The sequence below is a fragment of the Ctenopharyngodon idella genome, chromosome 7, assembly GCF_019924925.1.
Source record: "Ctenopharyngodon idella isolate HZGC_01 chromosome 7, HZGC01, whole genome shotgun sequence".
In the NCBI taxonomy this organism is placed as follows: Eukaryota; Metazoa; Chordata; class Actinopteri; order Cypriniformes; family Xenocyprididae; genus Ctenopharyngodon; species Ctenopharyngodon idella.
The window spans coordinates 4446546-4465749 of NC_067226.1; the positions used below are offsets into that span (position 1 = coordinate 4446546).

General features: G+C 39.6%; 1 protein-coding gene across 18 annotated transcripts in view; it reads left to right on the top strand.

Annotated features, from left to right (window-relative positions):
- sox6 (SRY-box transcription factor 6) overlaps positions 1-19204 on the top strand; it is a 252272-nt gene that overhangs the window by 172987 nt on the left and 60081 nt on the right. For all 18 annotated transcript variants that reach the window (XM_051901722.1, XM_051901715.1, XM_051901723.1 and 15 more), the window contains 2 exons: positions 8139-8311; positions 9731-9799. In XM_051901722.1, coding sequence (XP_051757682.1) covers positions 8139-8311; positions 9731-9799 — 242 coding nt within the window. The remainder of the gene's footprint in view (positions 1-8138; positions 8312-9730; positions 9800-19204) is intronic.

Below are 19204 nucleotides of genomic sequence, written 5' to 3' on the forward strand. Positions count from 1 at the left end.
CAGAGTAACACATCAGATATATGCCAGAGAGTTTTAATGACCAAATTTAATGCAAAGATAGTGCTGCTGGTGCAATTAAGACATCCATTTTTTATGTGTATTAGAAGCTTTGATTCACTTCAGCTACATTTAATTTTTCATACAATTAAAGACATTGGCACCCCTGCACCCCGTTTTAATTATTTAATGTGTTCCTGGAAACTTCTAAAAATATTTTGAATGAATCTTCTAGTGGAATTTTAATTTGGCTTTGTCTTTTTAATGGATTTCATTAGTCAACCAGAGCTCCGCACTTCTGCCGCTGAGCCGTTTTGTTTCTATCGCCTTGAACGTTCAGATGTCCCTGACTGTTTAAAAATGCTATGAAACAACTGGCAGTCAAACTGTACTCGCAATATCAGAGTATCCAAACGGAAACCAAAAAAAAAAAAAAAAAAAAAAGACAGAAAATCAGAAATCTCAGCATTGTGTGATCGCGTGAAAGTGGTGACTATAGCTGCTATGTGAAAAAAGGGGTCCTTCGCTCTTTGCCTAATCAATTTCTGAGTGTCGTCTACATGGTTGTGGAGAGAAAGTCCTGTGGCTGGTAGATAAGTAGAAGCTTTTTAAGAGAGCGGCAGGGCTGAGTGTGATTTCGATGTGACTCTTACCTGGCTTATGCGCTCTTGGACAGAGAGCAGACTGTGAGGGTACAGAGCGCCGATTGTTCCAGCAGCTGGATTTACTTAAAAACATGATTATTCAATTTAACGTCAGCTTTATTCTTAATGGCTCCAATAAAGGCAGAGAACCCATGCTAGTGCAGATACAGTATGTGATGCGACACTCTTTTTTACATCATAACACTCTTTTTTTTATCATTGTGAGACACTTTTTTAATGCATTGCTACTCCATTTAAAAACTTAAAGCTTTATACAGTAAAGAAAAAATATATTTTTATAAAAAAAAATAATATATATATATACATATATACATATATACATATATATATATATATATATATATATATATATATATATTATTTATTTATTTTTATTTTTATTTTTTTTTTTACACATTTATTCAACTGTGGTTTCATTTAGTTCTGTGGGATTTTTAAAAAAAATAGCATCCTCCTAATTATTTATATTAATTATTTTTATGAATTTATATTTTTTATTTATATATATATATTTCATATATTTATATTATATAAATAGATAATAATGTTTTATATATTTCCTATAATAATACTAATTCTAAATATTAATATTTATTATAATTTTATATAATTTAATTATTGTAGATTTATGTTGAGTTCAGTATATTTTATTGCACTTTGAGAAATTAATTTGAAAATAAAATTATAACTGTTTCTGTGATTTGAAACAGTGGGGGGAGAATAGGACAGAGCATTGTATTAAATATTGAGTGAACTTTAAAAAGGAGAGTGGTTAAAAATACTAAACAAATATGAGATTAATTGTGATAAAATAGTTTAATCAATATACAGTTTTAGTTCAAATATATTAGTATAAGTGAGGCAAAACAAAACACACTTCTGGCTGCTAACTGACATTTGATCTGTACCAGATTTGACTCCTTTTAGGCATTGTTCCTGACTGAGATAGAGGAAACCTTCTCCACCCATCACAGCGTCTGAAATATTCCTCCATCTCCCCCATCCTCCAGCGGCACGCTCTGCATTTTTCTCTCCCTAACGCCTCAATAGTCAAACTGTTTGCCCTTATGTACCCAAGTGAAATATGAGCCACTGTAAATTATTATTCTTTGGGCCACATTTGCAAGATGAATGCAGGGAGAGCTGTGCTCCGTTTCTCTCCTAATGAATTGAGGAATTTAGCTTGTGGCGTTTGGCTGTAGAAAGGCACACCTTGTTTGCTGCCTCTCCTCACATGGTGTTATTGAAAGTGCTTGTGAACAGGAGCGCGTTGAGGGGAAGACAGCCATCGAAGAAGCCCGGCACACACACACACACACACACACACAAGGTTCAGACCTGAGGAAAATCACTTCTCTGAACACTAAACCACAGGGCATGCATTTAAGCTTTCCTGCTAGGCAAATATTTTCATTTATTAAGAACATTCACAATGTCCTACACAGTTACAAGCTCTAGCTACAGTTGCTCTAAGGTGGTAAAACCCAATAATGCAATTATTCACAAATTAAAAACATCTTTGCTTGATGTGTGCCACTAGCAAACACAGGTTTAATTCTGTGTACTGCAGTGTTGGGAGAGCTAATGTTTATCTGAGGATGGGTCGCAGAGCTAATGTTCTGTTCACGGCCGTGTAATGCTGTTTAAGTGCTGGCAGGGCCATGCCCGGGCCGCTTTAACGCATGTCACGCTGGATTTCCGACTACGGTAGAGTCTCCGGACTCTGTCTCCATTCCTCCCCAAGCCCCGGGGTCCTAAGGGGATCTACATTGCTTCTAATGAAATCTTTATGCACAGGCACACAAGCACAGAGAACAAGCTAGGCCTTGAATGGTTGTTGAATCTAATCAGGGTTTTTATTCTCTCTAATGATAATAATAATAAAACAGGAAGAGGTCAAGGCATCTAAGTGAGTGATGAATGGGCGATTTTAAATGTGTGTGTTCAAGGACGGCTTCATTCTCAGCGGTGACCTCGGCGTCGATAAACTCTGATAGGAGAAACATTAAAATGCACACCAGAAGCTCTCTGTCCCGCATCTGTCTGCGTCTATGTGTGTTATGTGGTCAGGTTGAGCTGTTATTTCGGTAGGACTCTTTAATGAAGAGGTTTGTGTGATGCTGAGGATGCTGGGAGAAGAGCAGGGCTCTTGCATTATCTTAATTACACTCGTGAGCATCGCTGCTGTCGTCATTAGATTATTAGTCGGCATTAAAGTGCCCCATGAACGTCAAGAACATGAAGTGTGTCTCTGTTTAAGAGCCACTCTGTTGACTTTTGGTGTCAATCAAGTGTTTTCGGGATGGGATGGAAAAAAATAAAAATCCTTGTTTAGAGTGTGTAGTAAGATGTAATGGAGTACATTTTAATTCACTTCGTATACTCAGAGTAGTATTCATATTCTGCTATCTCACACACACACGTATGTAAATGAAAATGTGTGGAATTATCCAGAATAAATCTATTTAAATACTGTGTTTTGGTTGCTAAGAGCATTATCAAATTGGTAAAAAGAAAATCGAAATATGACATTTATATTTAATGAAGTTATATTATAGAAAAAAATGCAAGGGGTGTAAAATTTTAGTCTATGGGACTCTGTGGAGGCTCGGCCATACATGCTAAAATGCACAGCTAATTACATTTAAATGCTCACAGTGCTGTATCCGGTTTGGCACTAGTGAATATTGAGGACAAGACGTTCGCCCTCTTTTTATAGCCTGGACGAGAGCTGTAAATTTGCATTATGCAAAATTTTAATGCAGCATTGAAAGGTTTTTTGACTTGATGATTTGGGCTGCCATATGCTTACATGTGCTAGCAGTTCCTGGTGCATGCTAGTTAATGAAGTTTTATTGGCAGGACCAGCAGGGTTTCGATCATCGCATAGGGCAGAAGGCCAGGTAAAACAGCTGTTGGTCATACCGTCTCAATTCAGAAGAAAGTAAAAACCATTTTATTAATGCCATATTAGTCAAAATACTGCATTCAGCAGCACCAATGTGATTATAATTTGAAATGTTTGTTTTAAATGTTTTTGTTGTTATTATCATATAAAATATTTTAATTCATGTTTTATATTAGTGTATATTATTTTTAAAATATTATTCTTTTAGTTATTTATATGGTTTTATTTATATTTTACAAATTATGTAATTTTATATATATATATATATATATATATATACAGTCAAACCAAAAATTATTCAGACGTTTTTGGTATATTTTTACTAGTGGGTGCAGGACACTATAGTTATATATAAAGTAAACTGTGACATATTATACCCAAAAATTCTTCACACAGTGGACTACCAGTAAAATTGATAAAAAAAAAAAAAATTGGAACCAAAAATTCTTCAGACACTTTGACCTGACCATATATATATATATATATATATATATATATATATATATATATATATATATATATATATATGTATATATCAGTTGCTGTGTAATTGTTTCTACTTTTATTTATTTGCATGTGTAGGTTCATATAAATGTCAGTTGAGCAGGATTTTGTGTGTGCATGTTTGTTTTCAGTCTTTAATCTTTGATTTAGTTTGATCTTTACCCTTGGGGCTTGTCTTTAGATGCAACAAGGTTCTTCAGTCTTAATAGTGATTTAACTGTGCTCACTTTGAGGTCACTGACAAAACACAATGAAATTTATTAATTCCCTTTTAGTCATCTTGAACTCTCTTATTTGGTATTGACATTGACAATAGAGACAGAGATTCTTCACATAAAATAACCTTCCATAAGTGGACCTTAAATCACAGTCCTTGTATGAATGTATCGCTGGGCTAAAAATAACTTTTTTGTTTTATTATTATTATCGGTTCAGATGAGGGAATATACCTTTTACAGCCCCCGAGCTGCCAGCCATGTCAGGCACGCCAGCTATGCGCAACCCGCGTCCGGGCCCGGCCCGGGCACAATCGCTGCTTTTAGAGCCCTCTTAATTTACTTAGGATGGGCTCGCAGCATATGGGAGTATCCACAAAAGCCAACTGATGGAGAGACAAAGAAATTCCAGTATTCGGACATTAGAGGGAAAAAAAAAGTCATTCAAATTTAGTCATAATGGTTCAGCTGTCCTAACCAAAGGAAGAGAAGAGAATAGAGAGTCTTTCCCTTTTTCGCCCCCTTTCTTTTTTTCTCCTTTTTCTTCCTAGTGTGTGCCTGGATCTTTTATCTCTCTTATTCACTTGGGACTCTTCAAAGTAACAAGCTGCCCTCTCTTCCCTTGGTGCAGGACTTGGAACTCAAATTAGGGACTGCTTGATTAGAGGGGAAGGGGGGTGGGGTTGGCCTGGGGTGGCAGAATGGCTGTTGGACAGAACAAATCGCACCCCTACAAAGTGTCTTTTATCTGGTGGGCCCTCTCTTTGACAGCTCCCTCTCTCGCTCATTCACTGCAGTCGCAGTTGTTTCTCTCCGGTATTCGAGTTGGACATTGTGGGAAATGCCATCCAATCTGGTTTGTGACAGTGAAGAGAGAGGAAGGTAAATGTTCTGTTGATGTCACCTCCCTCGCATATTCTTGCTCATTCTTTCTTTTTCCCTCTCAGCCAAAGGTCCTGAGTGGAATCTTATGTCCTCGTTGATGAATTAGACAAACTTAACCTGCTCTCATTATTCTGAATCTCCTGGCCAGACCCTGTCAAGCAAGAACGACAATGCAATGAGACACCTTTACAAGAGCAGCCAGACTCACTGCTGTTAAGAGCAATGCAATATGCACCACTGCTCTCTTTGTCAGCACTCTGCAGACAGATACAGACCGAGCTCCCCCCGTGCTCCCCTGCCAATAAAAGTTTTATCTGCTTTTAAAACAAATCTATAATTCAGTGCAGGAAGAACAGGATTTTCTATACTAAAACGGAGTACCAAAATCTGAACAATTCTCACGTAATTCTCACAATTGAGTTTTGTCCAGACAAGTAAATAAGTAAATGCATATGTATTCATTGATATATCTCAATTATGAGATTTAAAATGTGTTTTATCACATTATTTTATAGCATTTTTAACATGTAATATTACTTTTAATGTATAATTTTAACATTTTATTTTTAAATATTATTTATTCATGCATTATTTGTGTATATATGTATACATATTAGGCTATTAGGCCAATATTTAACAGTATTATTATTATTATTATTATTATTTTGATTTTAGATTATGTAATAGCTATATATTTTTTTACACAATACTCTGTATAATATTGTTAAATATCAGCCTGTTGTTTGGTATTCAAGTGCACATCTTTCAAGACATTCAACTTTACATTATCCACTGAGAAGTTATAGTCAGAAAACAATGCGATAGGACCAGAACAGGGCAGAAATCCAAGGAGGGGAAAACAGGAGTGAGAGAGAAGTGGGAAGACATTTTGGTAGCAGGGTGGGGTGGTAGGGGTGAGCTCTGGACAATCGAGCCGGAGACGAAACAATGGAGCCTCTGTTAGTATGCTGCTGGTGTTTGTGCAGACCAGCACTTCGCACACACAGAACCTGTGCTGGGCCCTCCACAGTTGGCGGCCCCTCGGTAAAACTCGGCTACTGTAGCGTGTGTAATCAGTTACCAAAATATAGTACATACAACATTTATATAACAGCTCTACACACTCAAATACATGAAAAATGATAATTATGCCATGTATTCTTATGGAAGTGTACTCCTGACTGTTGTATTTCAGAGCAGAGTATAGCGGATTGTGTGATTGAAATGTGTGATTGAGTTGGAGGGTTGTCCGGAGAGCTCCTGAGTGGGCAGAATTGAGTCCAGATGTTTGCCCCTCAGTAGGATATGAGTCCTGTCCTCCCCCAGAGGCCCCTGAGATTCTCTGTTGGGAGGAGGAGCATGTTATGCTATTTGACATCCAACAGCCCTTCTGACTTGAAGTGTCTCTCCCTTCGTCCACTGAGAGATGCTCTGCCGCCTCCACCTCCTCCTGACTCTCTCTCTCTGTCCCCTTCTCTTACTGAGCGTGCACAGGGGCAGATGTCAGTCCTGACAGCGGCAGCCGCTAAATACGGCCCTTCATGACTCAAGCCAAAGGTTAATAAAATCGGTAGCAAATGTATCAATTTTACAGATAAGCCATTCACAACAAGTGTAGTCGGCTGAATAAAAAGTCAATTCAGGCACAAGGAAACCACAGGCAGTAGCAGTGAATGGGAGCTTTTTAGGTGTCTTTTTTTTTGAGAGAGAGAGGGTAAATGGAGAATTGCAGCCTCTCTCCTTCATTTCTGCCGCGCAGTCCTGGCCAGTAAATTGCTCTGAATGGGGGCTGGAGGTTGACAGGCCCTATTAAGACAAACGGCCTTCCTCATCAGAGAGATAAAATAAATCAGGTGTTTAGTCAAATTAAAATAGTTGAACTAGAGCAGGCCCCAGGGAGCCGCTTCAGAGAAACTCAAGACAGATGTGGCCAGGGGAGCACAGGAAGACACCCAGGAAAGAATTTAACACTGAGCTGGCTGCTAGCCAAGCCAATCGTACTGTTCTCATGCAGCAGCAGGTTACTGTCCGGAGGCAGGATCACTTAGCATTGATTAGCTAAAGGTACAGCGCAGCCTCATGGGAGGACGTGCAGTAGGCATGCACATTGTCTGGTGCGATTATGCGTTGGGTAGCGAGACTGTGTTTGATGCGTGCAAGCGAGATAATGAGAGGATACAGAGGTGACGGTGACCCTGTTTGCGAGAGGCACGTCAGCTCCGAGGTGTTTGTGTCTGCTTCTCTCTTAATGAGAATTGAGAGCAGTCATTACATGGCAGCGCCTCCAGTCGTGCAACTGTCGCCAGCACGCACACACACTTGCCCTGTATTGTCTGTCACTAATCTGCCACCTTCACTCGTTTTGTGACAGCTCCTCTTATTTAATAGGAACAATTCCATTCCTCACCATCTCTCCGAGAAGCCGCGATCACCAGAAGTGGAAAGAGAAAGTGAGGGACTCGCGACCTTCGCACTTTTAATGAAGCCTTTCCGTTGTCAGACTTAGGCTGTTTGGATGATTCCATTCTTGGCTTTGAAGGAGCTAGAGTTTCCCTCCCGGACCGCCTTCTGTGGTCTTTAGGAATTCTCTTGACTGATACGTGCTGTAGCTGTTTGGATGCTCAGAATTTGCTGGCTCTGTCCTGCCCTCTCAAGAAAAAAAAAAAGAAAAAAACTCGCTGATCCCAGGAGCTTCTCGATTGTGGGAGCTTTTTATATCTCTGATGCGCAGATCTATTAACAAGGCTCTGTTTTCCAGCACTTGCTTTGTTTGCTGTTCTGTCTCTAGGATAACTGACCTTTGCCTTCATATAGAGACTATATTTAAGAGGTGAGGGACATCTGGCTGATGTAACATGAGATGTAAACCTTTTCTTTTCACTGCTGGGAGAGTGTACGGGGTCATGGAGAGAAGACTTTGTTTCTGTTCTTTCCTTATGTTTGACTGCATGTGTTCTGTCGCAGGTACTCCAGAAAGTCTTGCAGAGAAGGAGCGACAGCTCTCCACCATGATCTCACAGCTCATCAGCCTGCGAGAGCAGCTCCTGGCTGCCCATGATGAGCAGAAGAAACTGGCCGCCTCACAGATGGAGAAACAACGTCAGCAAATGGAGCTGGCACGCCAACAGCAAGAGCAGGTGAGAATTTGCAAACCAGGGTGGAGCACCAATTGAAATTCTTAAAAGTCAGACTTCAATAAATTCTCCCCAAACTGTCTCTCACTGCTTCATAGTGTATATGTCCTATAAACCCAGTTGTTTTGTTTAAAACTGGTCTAATGAAGATGTTATCAGCCATGCATCATGTATTCTCATTTTACAGCCTCATTTATCAGAAGAAGCACTTAAAACAAGATTGCTCTTATTTGCTTTTAAATAGGTAATGAGTCCTTCTATTTAGCATTTTAATATTTTAATTTAGTTTATGGCTTGATGTTTCGCTCCTTGATAAATCGGGCTCTGTGGTTGTGAGGACGGATGCACAAAGTAACGGTCATTGTATATAATTAATGAAATATGGAAGCACGTAAATTGGTAGGGAAATTGATCACTATTAGATCAAACTTTGCATGAGAAGCATGTGTAGCTCAATCAAATGAGGCGTACTAAAGGCATCAGCAGCTCATGAGCTCCGTTAATGTCGCACAAGATACATCTCCATCTTCCCTGTTTTTATGGCGAAACCATATAATTGCTGTCAATTTAATATGCAGATGAATAGGTGCATATTAATGTGGTCTGCGTTTACCTGATACACGAATTCGTCCTATTAATGTCACCCGACTCTCCACATTAATATCGAACTTTATGAGGATTGTATCTTCATTGTATGCTCAGCTGATTTTAATAAATGGTTATAGCAGGAATTTACCGTTTTGCAAATGTTCCTTTCCATTAATGACAAACAAAATGGAAGGAGAGGATAGAAAAGAGAGAGAGAGAGAAAGGGAGGGGGAGGGAGGGGAGCCTGAAGTTAGGATGTCATTTAGCCATCCAGACACGACACAGTAATTAACTGTTGACACTAGTGAAGAAGCCAGCACAAATTAATCCTGACACATTTGCAGACGGGTGATATCTTACAGTGAACACTTTGTAATTATATTTGAAAATGAAAATTAAATGACACTTAAACCAAGGCTGTCAGGCTAACTGAGGAGGAGGAACGGGGGAGTCTGCAGGGGCTGGGAGAGATGGAGAGAGAGGGAGGATGCAATGCGCTTAACGTGGAGAGCCCACCCTTGGGCAGACCCGACCACTCTTAGGTTGCATAAACATGCCAGTCTTTCACCCTGCGGCACATCGCCCAGGCCAGGCCTGGAGCTGGGTATAATAAACATAAGCAGGCCTCTGATTACAGTCATTAGGGTCAATTGGTGGACGAGAGATGTTACCCACAAGCTCTGATTGCATATATTATCTGTCTGCATAAATACATGGTACAATCAATCCAGTTGCTCACTCATAGACTATGATAACGTACATCCTTTAATGTTTTAGGCCAGGGTTAAAGGTTTCTGGTGGCGTTCAGCTAAACGAATCATTTTGCTTTCGCAGATTGCCAGACAACAGCAGCAACTTCTGCAGCAACAGCACAAAATCAATCTCCTCCAGCAGCAGATCCAGGTCAGTGCTCGACTTTCACGTCTTCATCTCCTCTTATGCGCTTCTGTCAAAAACCGTTACTTTGTTTTTACAACTGTCATCAATCACGTTACAACTGTCACCAATCAGGATAATTGGCCAATGGTAATTCGGAAGGGGCTATAGATGGGTAGAATAATTATCACTCCCTAATTAATGAAGGAAGAGAAAAAAAAAACAGAAATGAGAGAAAGCTTAATGACACCAAGTGGTGCCTGTTTGCATGTTTTGTGGAAAAGTGCCCTAAGGGTTTGAGACATGAAAGCCGGTGATAAATGCCTCTGAAATTACACCATCCCAGTGCGGTGACGTGGCAGCGGCTTTGGAAAAACAGCACAGGCGCTACTGTTAGCCCCCGTTTCCCATTGTCCAATATTGGAAAAATCACTTCGCGTTCATTTGCGGCCGACAATCCTGTAAACATACCCTGTTGACACGTAAATTGCGCAAACCTTGCCTTTTGCAAATATTTGCTGCTTGCTTTAAGTCAGTTTGAGTGATCTTTTGAAGGTCTCTCTTTATAAGTGTGCTTCAAGAATAGGCTCATTGAAAGTTTGCTCTTTGCTTAAAAATAATTGAATTGGATTAGTTGCAAAGTACACACTGTGGTCACCCAAATCCGTTTTCTCGCCACAAAGTGGATTGCACTTTTTTTTCCCCCCTCCATCAAGCAATTATGTGAAATGAAAAAATGGAAAGGAGGGAGAATAAAGAGAATGCTTACAAGAGCGCCATAAATAAATGTGACATATATGTGAAGAAAGAGGGGGAAAAGATGCAGCAGAAGAATGAGTGTGCCTTTGTGTGCTTGTGTGAGAGGGACGTTGGTTTGTGTGGTATGTGGTGCTCCATCAAGCAAGGTTAGCAGACCACCCAGTCGGAGACATGGATGTACACAAGCTGGTCAGTGGCAGTGGTCAAGGTCTTTACACACACCATACACACATTAAAGCCAAGGGCAATGAGAGCAGCCCATGCCTGGAGATACTTTCTTCCTGTTCTTCTTTTTTCCCCTGCTTGCTTTCATTGGAGACAGGTACAACATTCCCCACTCCTCCTTTCTCTCCCAGATTCACACCCAATTCACTATTATGTCTGCTGATGTTCTCTCACATTTTTCACCTCTTTTTACACACTCATTTCATTTTTTACCTCTCAGTCCTCACTTTTCACTCTCTATTTCACATCTCATATCTTCCTGTGCACTTGACATATACTTCAAGGCCTGTGAGCTTGAGGCCCTCAGATTGGAATCCAGGAAGGTTTTCTTCTCAGTGCTCTACCTATCATTGTGAGGTTAACCATCTGCCTTTCTTTCATTCTCTGCTCAGATGTGTCAGGTAAAACCAAACCACTGTCTTATTTACACAGCCCGAAGCTCAACAGATTTATAGCTCGGCAGTAAAACGTCTTTCAAGTGCACTTCTCAAGAGAAAGGCCCAATCTGTTAAAGGCTTGCGCTGTTGAAGAGCCCGCAGAACTAGCCACTGTGCTACTACCGTCTGTTATGTGATCTCCACCGCGCCAAGAGTTAGCGCTCTTCGCTTTCCATTAGACAGGCCCCTACATGCATACTGTGTTCAGTCGGTAGCAGTGGAGTAAGAGTTCATGTGAACAGTTTATTTACCTTTAGGAGAGGAAGCTGTTGGGTTTGGATGTTCTCAACTAGCGACAGAGCTCATCCTAAACAGCTGGGCTATGCTATACTGTCATTCCTGCAGTGCACTGAAGAGTAGCTAACTTAAAGGATTTGTTCACTTTCAAATGAAAATTAGCCCAAGCTTTACTCACCCTCAAACCATCCTATGTGTATATGACTTTCTTCTTTGTGATGAACACAATCGGAGAAATATTAATAAATATCCTGACACATCCAAGCTTTGTAATGGCAGTGAACAGGGGTCACGAGTATGAGCTGATGAAAGTGCATCCATCCACATCCATTCATCATAATATGTGTAATCCAAATGACTCCGGGGGGGTTAATAAAGTCCTTCCGAAGCAAATCGATGCATTTGTGTAAAAAAAAAAAAAAAAAAAATTCATATTTAACAAGTTATGAAGTAAAATATCTAGCTTCCGTTAGACCACCTTCCGTATTCAACGTATGAAGAAAATGGATGGAAGCACTTTCTTCAGCTCACACTCGTGACCCCTGTTCACTGCCATTATAAAGATCAGATGCGTCAGGATATTTATTAAAATTTCTCCAATTGTGTTCATCAGAAAGAAGAAAGTCATATTCACCTAGGATGGCTTGAGGGTGGGTAAAGCTTGGGGTAATTTTCATTTGAAAGTGAACTAATCCTTTAAGTAGCTATGTTAATGTAACTTTTTTCCACTATGCTGTCAAAATATTATAGCTTTTGCTGAAACAAGGTAGCCTTTGGTTTACTGTCACATTGTATTGTACGCATACACTACCTTTCACAAGTCTGGTCTTTTTAAAAAGAAATATTTCTCATTGATAATAATAAGAAATGCTTCTTGAGAACCAAATCAGCATATTAGAATGATTTCTGACAGATCATGTGACACTGAAGACTGGAGTAATGATGCTGAAATTCAGCTTTGCCATCACAGGAATAAATTACTGCAAACAAAAAAATTATATATTTCTTTTGTCATTTCATTCTTTCTTAGTTCACTCATTCACATTCCTGACTGAAAAGCTCATTATGCGGCTCATTAGGGGCAGGGTCTTAATCTCTTCAGGTGTGAAGCATTATTCATGAAGATTCACGCCTCTTTGCATATAGCCTGTCTAAACAAAAAGTATCTTAGAAATTTTAAATCAATACATTGTTTTATGCGTCCGAGTAGTCAGAATGATTTTTACATCATTGTGAAGTAAAAACTCTAGGCTAAAATATACAGTTCCCAAAATGTTTAATATGTGTTTTGAGGCCTTATTTCAATGACTTATTTTTTTGTTTTGTTTTTTTCAAAAACCATGCATATACATAATTCTCTCAAAAATACAAACATGTACATACTTGTTGCACACATATTATTGTAGCCTGGTTTGTGCTGAATACAGTGTAATGAGACTTTTATCTTTAATATGTTTATAAGCAACTGAAAAAAGCACAAATGTCAGGGCATGTCAAAACTACTACAGCACCCCAAATCAGCCTCAGACCCCACAGGGTTAAAATATATATATATAAAAAATAAAAAACATGTTTTAAATTGTAATCATATTTCATAATATTACTTCTTTATGTATTTTTTTATCAAGTAAATGCATCCTTGGTGAGCTTGAGACACTTTTTTCCAAAAAAAAAAAAAAAAATCTTACCAATTAAATGATATGTTTTCTTTAATAGCTTGTGCAGTTAACCATTTTTCTTGACTGTAATTTATGGAGCCCTCTTTCCCCTTTTCTTGATGGAACCACTTGTCCAAGATTTAAACACAAGAGACAGTCTCTATCTGCTGCTGTTAAAGGCTGTAACACTGGGTCCTAATCACACATTTTAAGACCAGAACACCACCAGAAACAAAGACACCAAGAAAGTCAGGCTTAGGACCTGTATCTTATTATGCTTTTTATCTTCTCTGACTTCGTTTTCATATATCATTACCATTGCCTCCCTTTGTGACCCATTTAACTTCCGTCTCCAGAGGCCACGGCTTGTAGTAAAGATGAAGAAGAAGGGAAAGTCGGAAGACAAGAGTACGATGCAATGGGAAGCGAGAGGAGGAGGCTTGCTAATGCAGTTCCCTGGCACTCTGTTTTCATTAGAGCTAGCTCTACAAAAAATGCCCAGTGCTCTTAATATACAACAGCTTTTGAGTTAATTAGTACTCCAAACAAGCTCTTCAGCCTTCGTGTAGAAGACGTAAAAGTTGAGTGGTAAAACAGCATGCAAGGATTGGGTTTCCCCGCTGTTAGCATGGAGCGTGTGCACGATTTAAAGAGCCAGACTCCCCATCAAAGCGCTACTGTTTTGGCTCACATGTTAAGTGGCGCTTTAGACCTTTATTGATGATGTAACTGATCGCATCAGTGGATTCTGCAAACGGGACTGAATGGGGTCCAAATGAAACCATCAGGCCTGTAACGCAATACAATGCTGGCTCGGAAAACCAATTCTGGTTTTCTCCGGAGTTCTTTGGCACTGTGCGTTGCCCAAATCAAACCACTTTTAAATTACCCTTCTCTAAGTTTCATCTTTTCACATTTTGTACAATGAGCTCAGAGAGACGGAGAGATTGAAACTTTGTCTTTTCAGGAATTACAATGTCACTTGTTTTAAAGATAACAGATGTTTAGATTACAGCGCTAGAGGCTTATCAGAACTTCAAGCTCAAGGTTTTACTTCTTATTTATTCCTTTAGCCAAAAGCCTCTTGTTGAGAAATTTCATATGGCAACTAATTCCGTCCAGGGACCGGATTACTGTTATGTGACTGAAGCACAAACTTAAAAGCACCATCAGAGATTGAAGGAGAGGCTTAGGAACAATTAAAAACAAATGTAGAAGTAAATCTTGATCTGAAAGAGAAAATGTGTTACTTATGTAAGACAAGTAAAGCCGCGCAAATAAGAACATGTAAAAGCCACTGCCTCCAACAGGAAGGCAAGCCTGTGTTGTTCTTAGCCGTTTAGAATTGGTATTAATCAAGCTGAGTGATTCGGGTTCCGCTGACCTGTTTACAAAGAGCCAGTCTCCTTGACAGCTCCACTCTCTCTCTGTTTTATTCGCCCTCATACTATTAACATCAGCTGTTATTGTGGATTGCTTCTTGTAGGAAAGAAAATCATATGTGAGAGATCTTTAATATCTCATTTTATTATCCTAGCCAGAAATGAGATTAAATAAACAGAAAATGGGTACTTTAATTTTCTTTAAAAAATGTTTTTTAGCTATGGTAAGATAATATAATTTAGAAAATAAATAAATAATAATATAATATAAGATTTTTTTTTTTTCTGTTGAAGTAATTTTATTGAAACACCAGTTGTTCAAAACCCATTTCATTTCTCTTTCTCTTTTCAAACTGCTTTATTTTTTTCTTTTATTTCTTTTTTTTTGTTCTTTTTTCTTTCTCTTTGAGTTTCTTGTGCTGAAAACTAAAACAATACTCTGACAAATGAGTAGTCAAACAGTGCTAAGTTTATGGCCAAAAGTTTGATTAACGTAATGATATTGATATGCGATTAATCACTTTGCCTTTTAAATTTCCTTGTCTTTTTCTTTGCCTGTGCTCCCTTACGATGATGACACATGTCCATGTATATGAGGTTAGAGCAAAAAAGGCTTTCTTTTTCCAAGAAGTTTTTAGGAGAGACTGTTCATTGTCCTCTGAACTCATACATCTCTTACACTTAATACTTATGATTACAGCTGCTGTGCTTGGTCGAGATTTCAAAGGCCTGTACATGTGTGCATGTGTATTAGGTGCTATTGTCTCTCTCTGGGCTCTGTTTTGCGACAGCAGCTGTAAATTCCCAGGCTGGACTTGGGGATGATCTGGGCCGGGGTTGACGTGCATCTCTAGCAGAGACTTGGCTCGGTTCCAGGCATTCCTGCACGCTGGGGCTGGTACGATGTGAACTGAGGTGACGTAGGGAGGAGAACACACAGGTGGAGGCAGGCTCATCTTATTGTATACACACACGCACAAACATCAAGAGAAGAATGATTCCCTCAAAGGTCAGCGTGAACTTTAGATACTGAGAAGAGGCGAGGCTGCGGTGTGTTTGAGGAAAAATTCCCGTTGAGATTAAACAACTCTTTCTCTATGAGAATCCCATTATGACGCTCATATACTGTCTCTCATATCACAGCAAACAAGAGTTTATTAGCTCCGATCTCCCTTCTCACACGCCGCAGCTACGAGAGACAGAGAGAGATAGTCACACTGAGCTGTGTTTGTCAACGGACAGAGATGCTGTTTGTCCGTGTAGGGCCATTGTTGTGCCGACGGTCGCTTCCTGTGTTTTAAAGCAGACCGCCGGTTCAAACACTCTGTCATTGTACAGGCCTGGTTCTACTTATCTAACCCCAGGGCTCCGCTTCCTCTTGCTACTCTACTGAGAGAAACCTCCACGTGGCTGTCTTCCGCTGTCCTCCCCCCTTTCTTCCTCCCACCCGTCACCCCCCTCCCCTCCCCTCCCCTCCCCTCTTTCTCCTGCCAGCACCGGCTGGATCACACAGACCTAGATAGATAGATAGATAGATAGATAGATAGATAGATAGACAGATTGATTGATTGATTGATTGATTATACACATTTATTTTTATATATGTGAGCCATGCTGGCAAAATGAGTCGCAACAAGCAAATTTCAAAAAATGAGTTATTGTTATTCTCACATTCTCTATTTAAAAAAAAAAAAAATCGAAATGGTGTATGATTTGTTGGAATCCGACAAAAAATGACTGAGCTACACCTGTTTGAAAATCGATAGAGTCAACAAAGACGATTTTGAGAAAAATCGAGTTAAAGTTTACTGAAGTTTCCAAAACAAAATCACCTAGCAACCATACCTTAAAATCCCTGGTAATACCACCAAATTTGGCACAAACCAAGTCAAAACCCATATCTATAGGAAAAATATAGATATTCAACTTTTATTTCCATGATTCCACAATTGTTTGATTAACATTAATGAAACAGACAGCCTATATATTAAGACCTACTGTACCAAACGTAGGCTATCTAATATAATGTTACACATCAGATGTTTTTCTCCAACTGTTGGGGAAACCAAACATTTGCTTAAGACATAACAGATAATGTTTGTGTGAATACTTGCCAAGACAGATATTTTGATTCTGTTTATACGTGTATATTGGGATCACGTGCTGTCTGAGGCATCTTTGTGCGCTTCAGATCTGTCAGTCAGAGTGAGTAAGATCATTTTGTTTACTTCAGCATTAGTTTGAAAATCACATTTCATTGGTTCAGACTTGCCATCGAGAATTCGCTATGAATATTCACAAAGTTGGAATGCTGCGCTTTACAACGATACCAAACTTGTGCGTTCCAGCTCAGTGGCAGAAGAGTGGCACTATTACAGTTAAAGCAGAAGCTGTTGTCAACATTCACTTCAAAGCAGGAAAGGTTCCCTCACATGTGGTTTTAAATGGTGTGGGGGAGCAGCAGGGAGCCTCTAAGGGTTAACTGATAATAGCTGCATACAGCCACCAGATTAAAGATTCTTTTTAATTATACACGGCTAACCACCAGCATAGTGAAGCCAGACAGACTAAAGACGACTTGTGTAGATGATAGACACAATGTGCGAATGTGTTTTGAACAGTCTGAGAGGCCGGTGGAAGAGTGGGCCTTCAGGATATTCCTTTGTTCCTGTGGACTGATAGACAAATGTCTGTGTGTGTGAGAGAGCGAGAGAGAGAGACCGATCTCTCTCATATGTGTGCCATTTCCCCAGGCCACTGTGAGTTTGCTTCATAGCCGTGTTTATCAGTGGGAGAGGAGGCCAGGCCAAAGGGTTAATCAGAGCCAGGTCTCAAACACAAAACACACGTCCGCATCTGTTGGTCATGACAAACTAATTTAATCGTAAATAACACAAAATTCTTGTGTATTTTGACTGTGTAATAGTACTGTTTGATGCACACTCGAGAAGCTCGACAGTTTGTCTGAGAATCTACACAGGTTGTTAAGCCGTTCTCCTCATCTTTTGGCATTTCAAAGCTCACAAACAGGGATGTAGGAATAATAGCAGTCTGTTCTGAGAAGTTGCATAATGGTGTTCAGGTCTCCCCTCTCACTATTTTGCAGAGCAGTGACAGAATTCACAGAGGAAGTTGAACAAAAAGAAACCCTGTCTGCACAGACAGAACAGAGCCTCCTAATTAAACACACAAGACTTTGAGGAACTCATTCGTTATGTCTTTTTCTGAGAGAAGAAAAGGTCTCTCCTTTTTTTTCTTCTTTGGGATATATGGGATATGTTCTTTTTTTCTTTAGTTTAGCTCCTTGCTTATTAATATGAGAGATCCAGAATTAATAAATGCTTTGTTTTTGTAGTTTTGTTCTCTATTTTTTTTTTTTAAGGAGAAGGTCATATATTAAAAGAGCCTGTGGCCTGTTAACATATTTTCTATTTCCCCCTGGCTCGACAGAATCCGTGTTAAGAGAATTGTAATCCAGTTACTGTACGCCGGTTTCGTCTCCTCTCAGTCATATTACAATCACCATTATTTAGCTGCTGCACATGAAGCTAATTACCATAGCTTTGTCTTTAGCCTAGAGCCATTTGGTTTGCCTTTTTAATTCAATGAACAACAATTAAATCCAATATTTCATTAAGCTCCCTCAAATGCACCAGGCGCCATATAATGGTGAATAATTCAGCTTGGGTTTTTTAGATAAATATAGGGGTGTCTAATTGAACAAAGATAATGCTCCTAATTTGCCTCTTGTTAGATGGTTTTGGTTGTCTCCCAGCACCCTTGTGATCTCTCATGCTAAAGTCTCATTTATGCAGAGACAGCGCTGAAAACAAGCTACGCTAAAAAAGAATGTGTTGCCAATTAGCATTGTCTGCCAGGCAAATGGATTGTAATAAGGAAGGAAATGAGCGCGGGTGTGTGTTTACATCTCTGTGCGCACACGTTTTCCTGTGTGCTAATGCCCTTCTTTTTACGGTGTGGAGTATGCTAGCTTCTCCTCCACCAGGAGTGAGGGCCATAACGGTCTCATCAAATCCTCTTGGCTTGCGCCCAGTGCGGCGGAGCCTGAAACGCGCTCATCCTCCATTTAGCGGAGACTGTTAGCTGATGAAGAGCCCAACATGCGAGAACGGAGATAAAAGAAAGCGGTGACCCGACTCATTAGCCCCCTTTGATTTAATATATTGACACTTGGATACAAATAATTCCATTTACTGTGCTTAGTTGGAGGGGGTGCGGGGGATCAATTTAATTAGTTATGAAATGTGGCTTCTTGTCACGAAGCAGGAGAAACGCTGACGTTAAATAAAGTCATGTGCGGTTCAAACAATAAAGCTTCTGTAGGCCCATTTTAAAACTTAATGATGCATAAAAACGGGCCTAATAGTTACATCCTCACCAATAGGCTATGATGCTTTTGATATTAAGCTAATGGATGGATGAAGGTAGAACGCTTAACACCAGTTCAAACAGTTTCGGATGTTACGAATATAAACAGTGATCGCCTGGCTGAGCGTTGATTGCTACAACTCTGTGCTTTCTGTTAGCAGCTAGATTTGTCTTTAGCATTACTTTTCACTGTATGATCAAATAATTGCTGGTTCTTTTTCTTTTTCTTTCTGCCAAGAGGAAGAGGGAGGTTACAGAATCTCATCATTTGATAGAAGAGACAGCATTCAGTATGCGGTTTATTTGTGCATATGTTCAGGCTAAAGACCATGTTTCCAGTATATA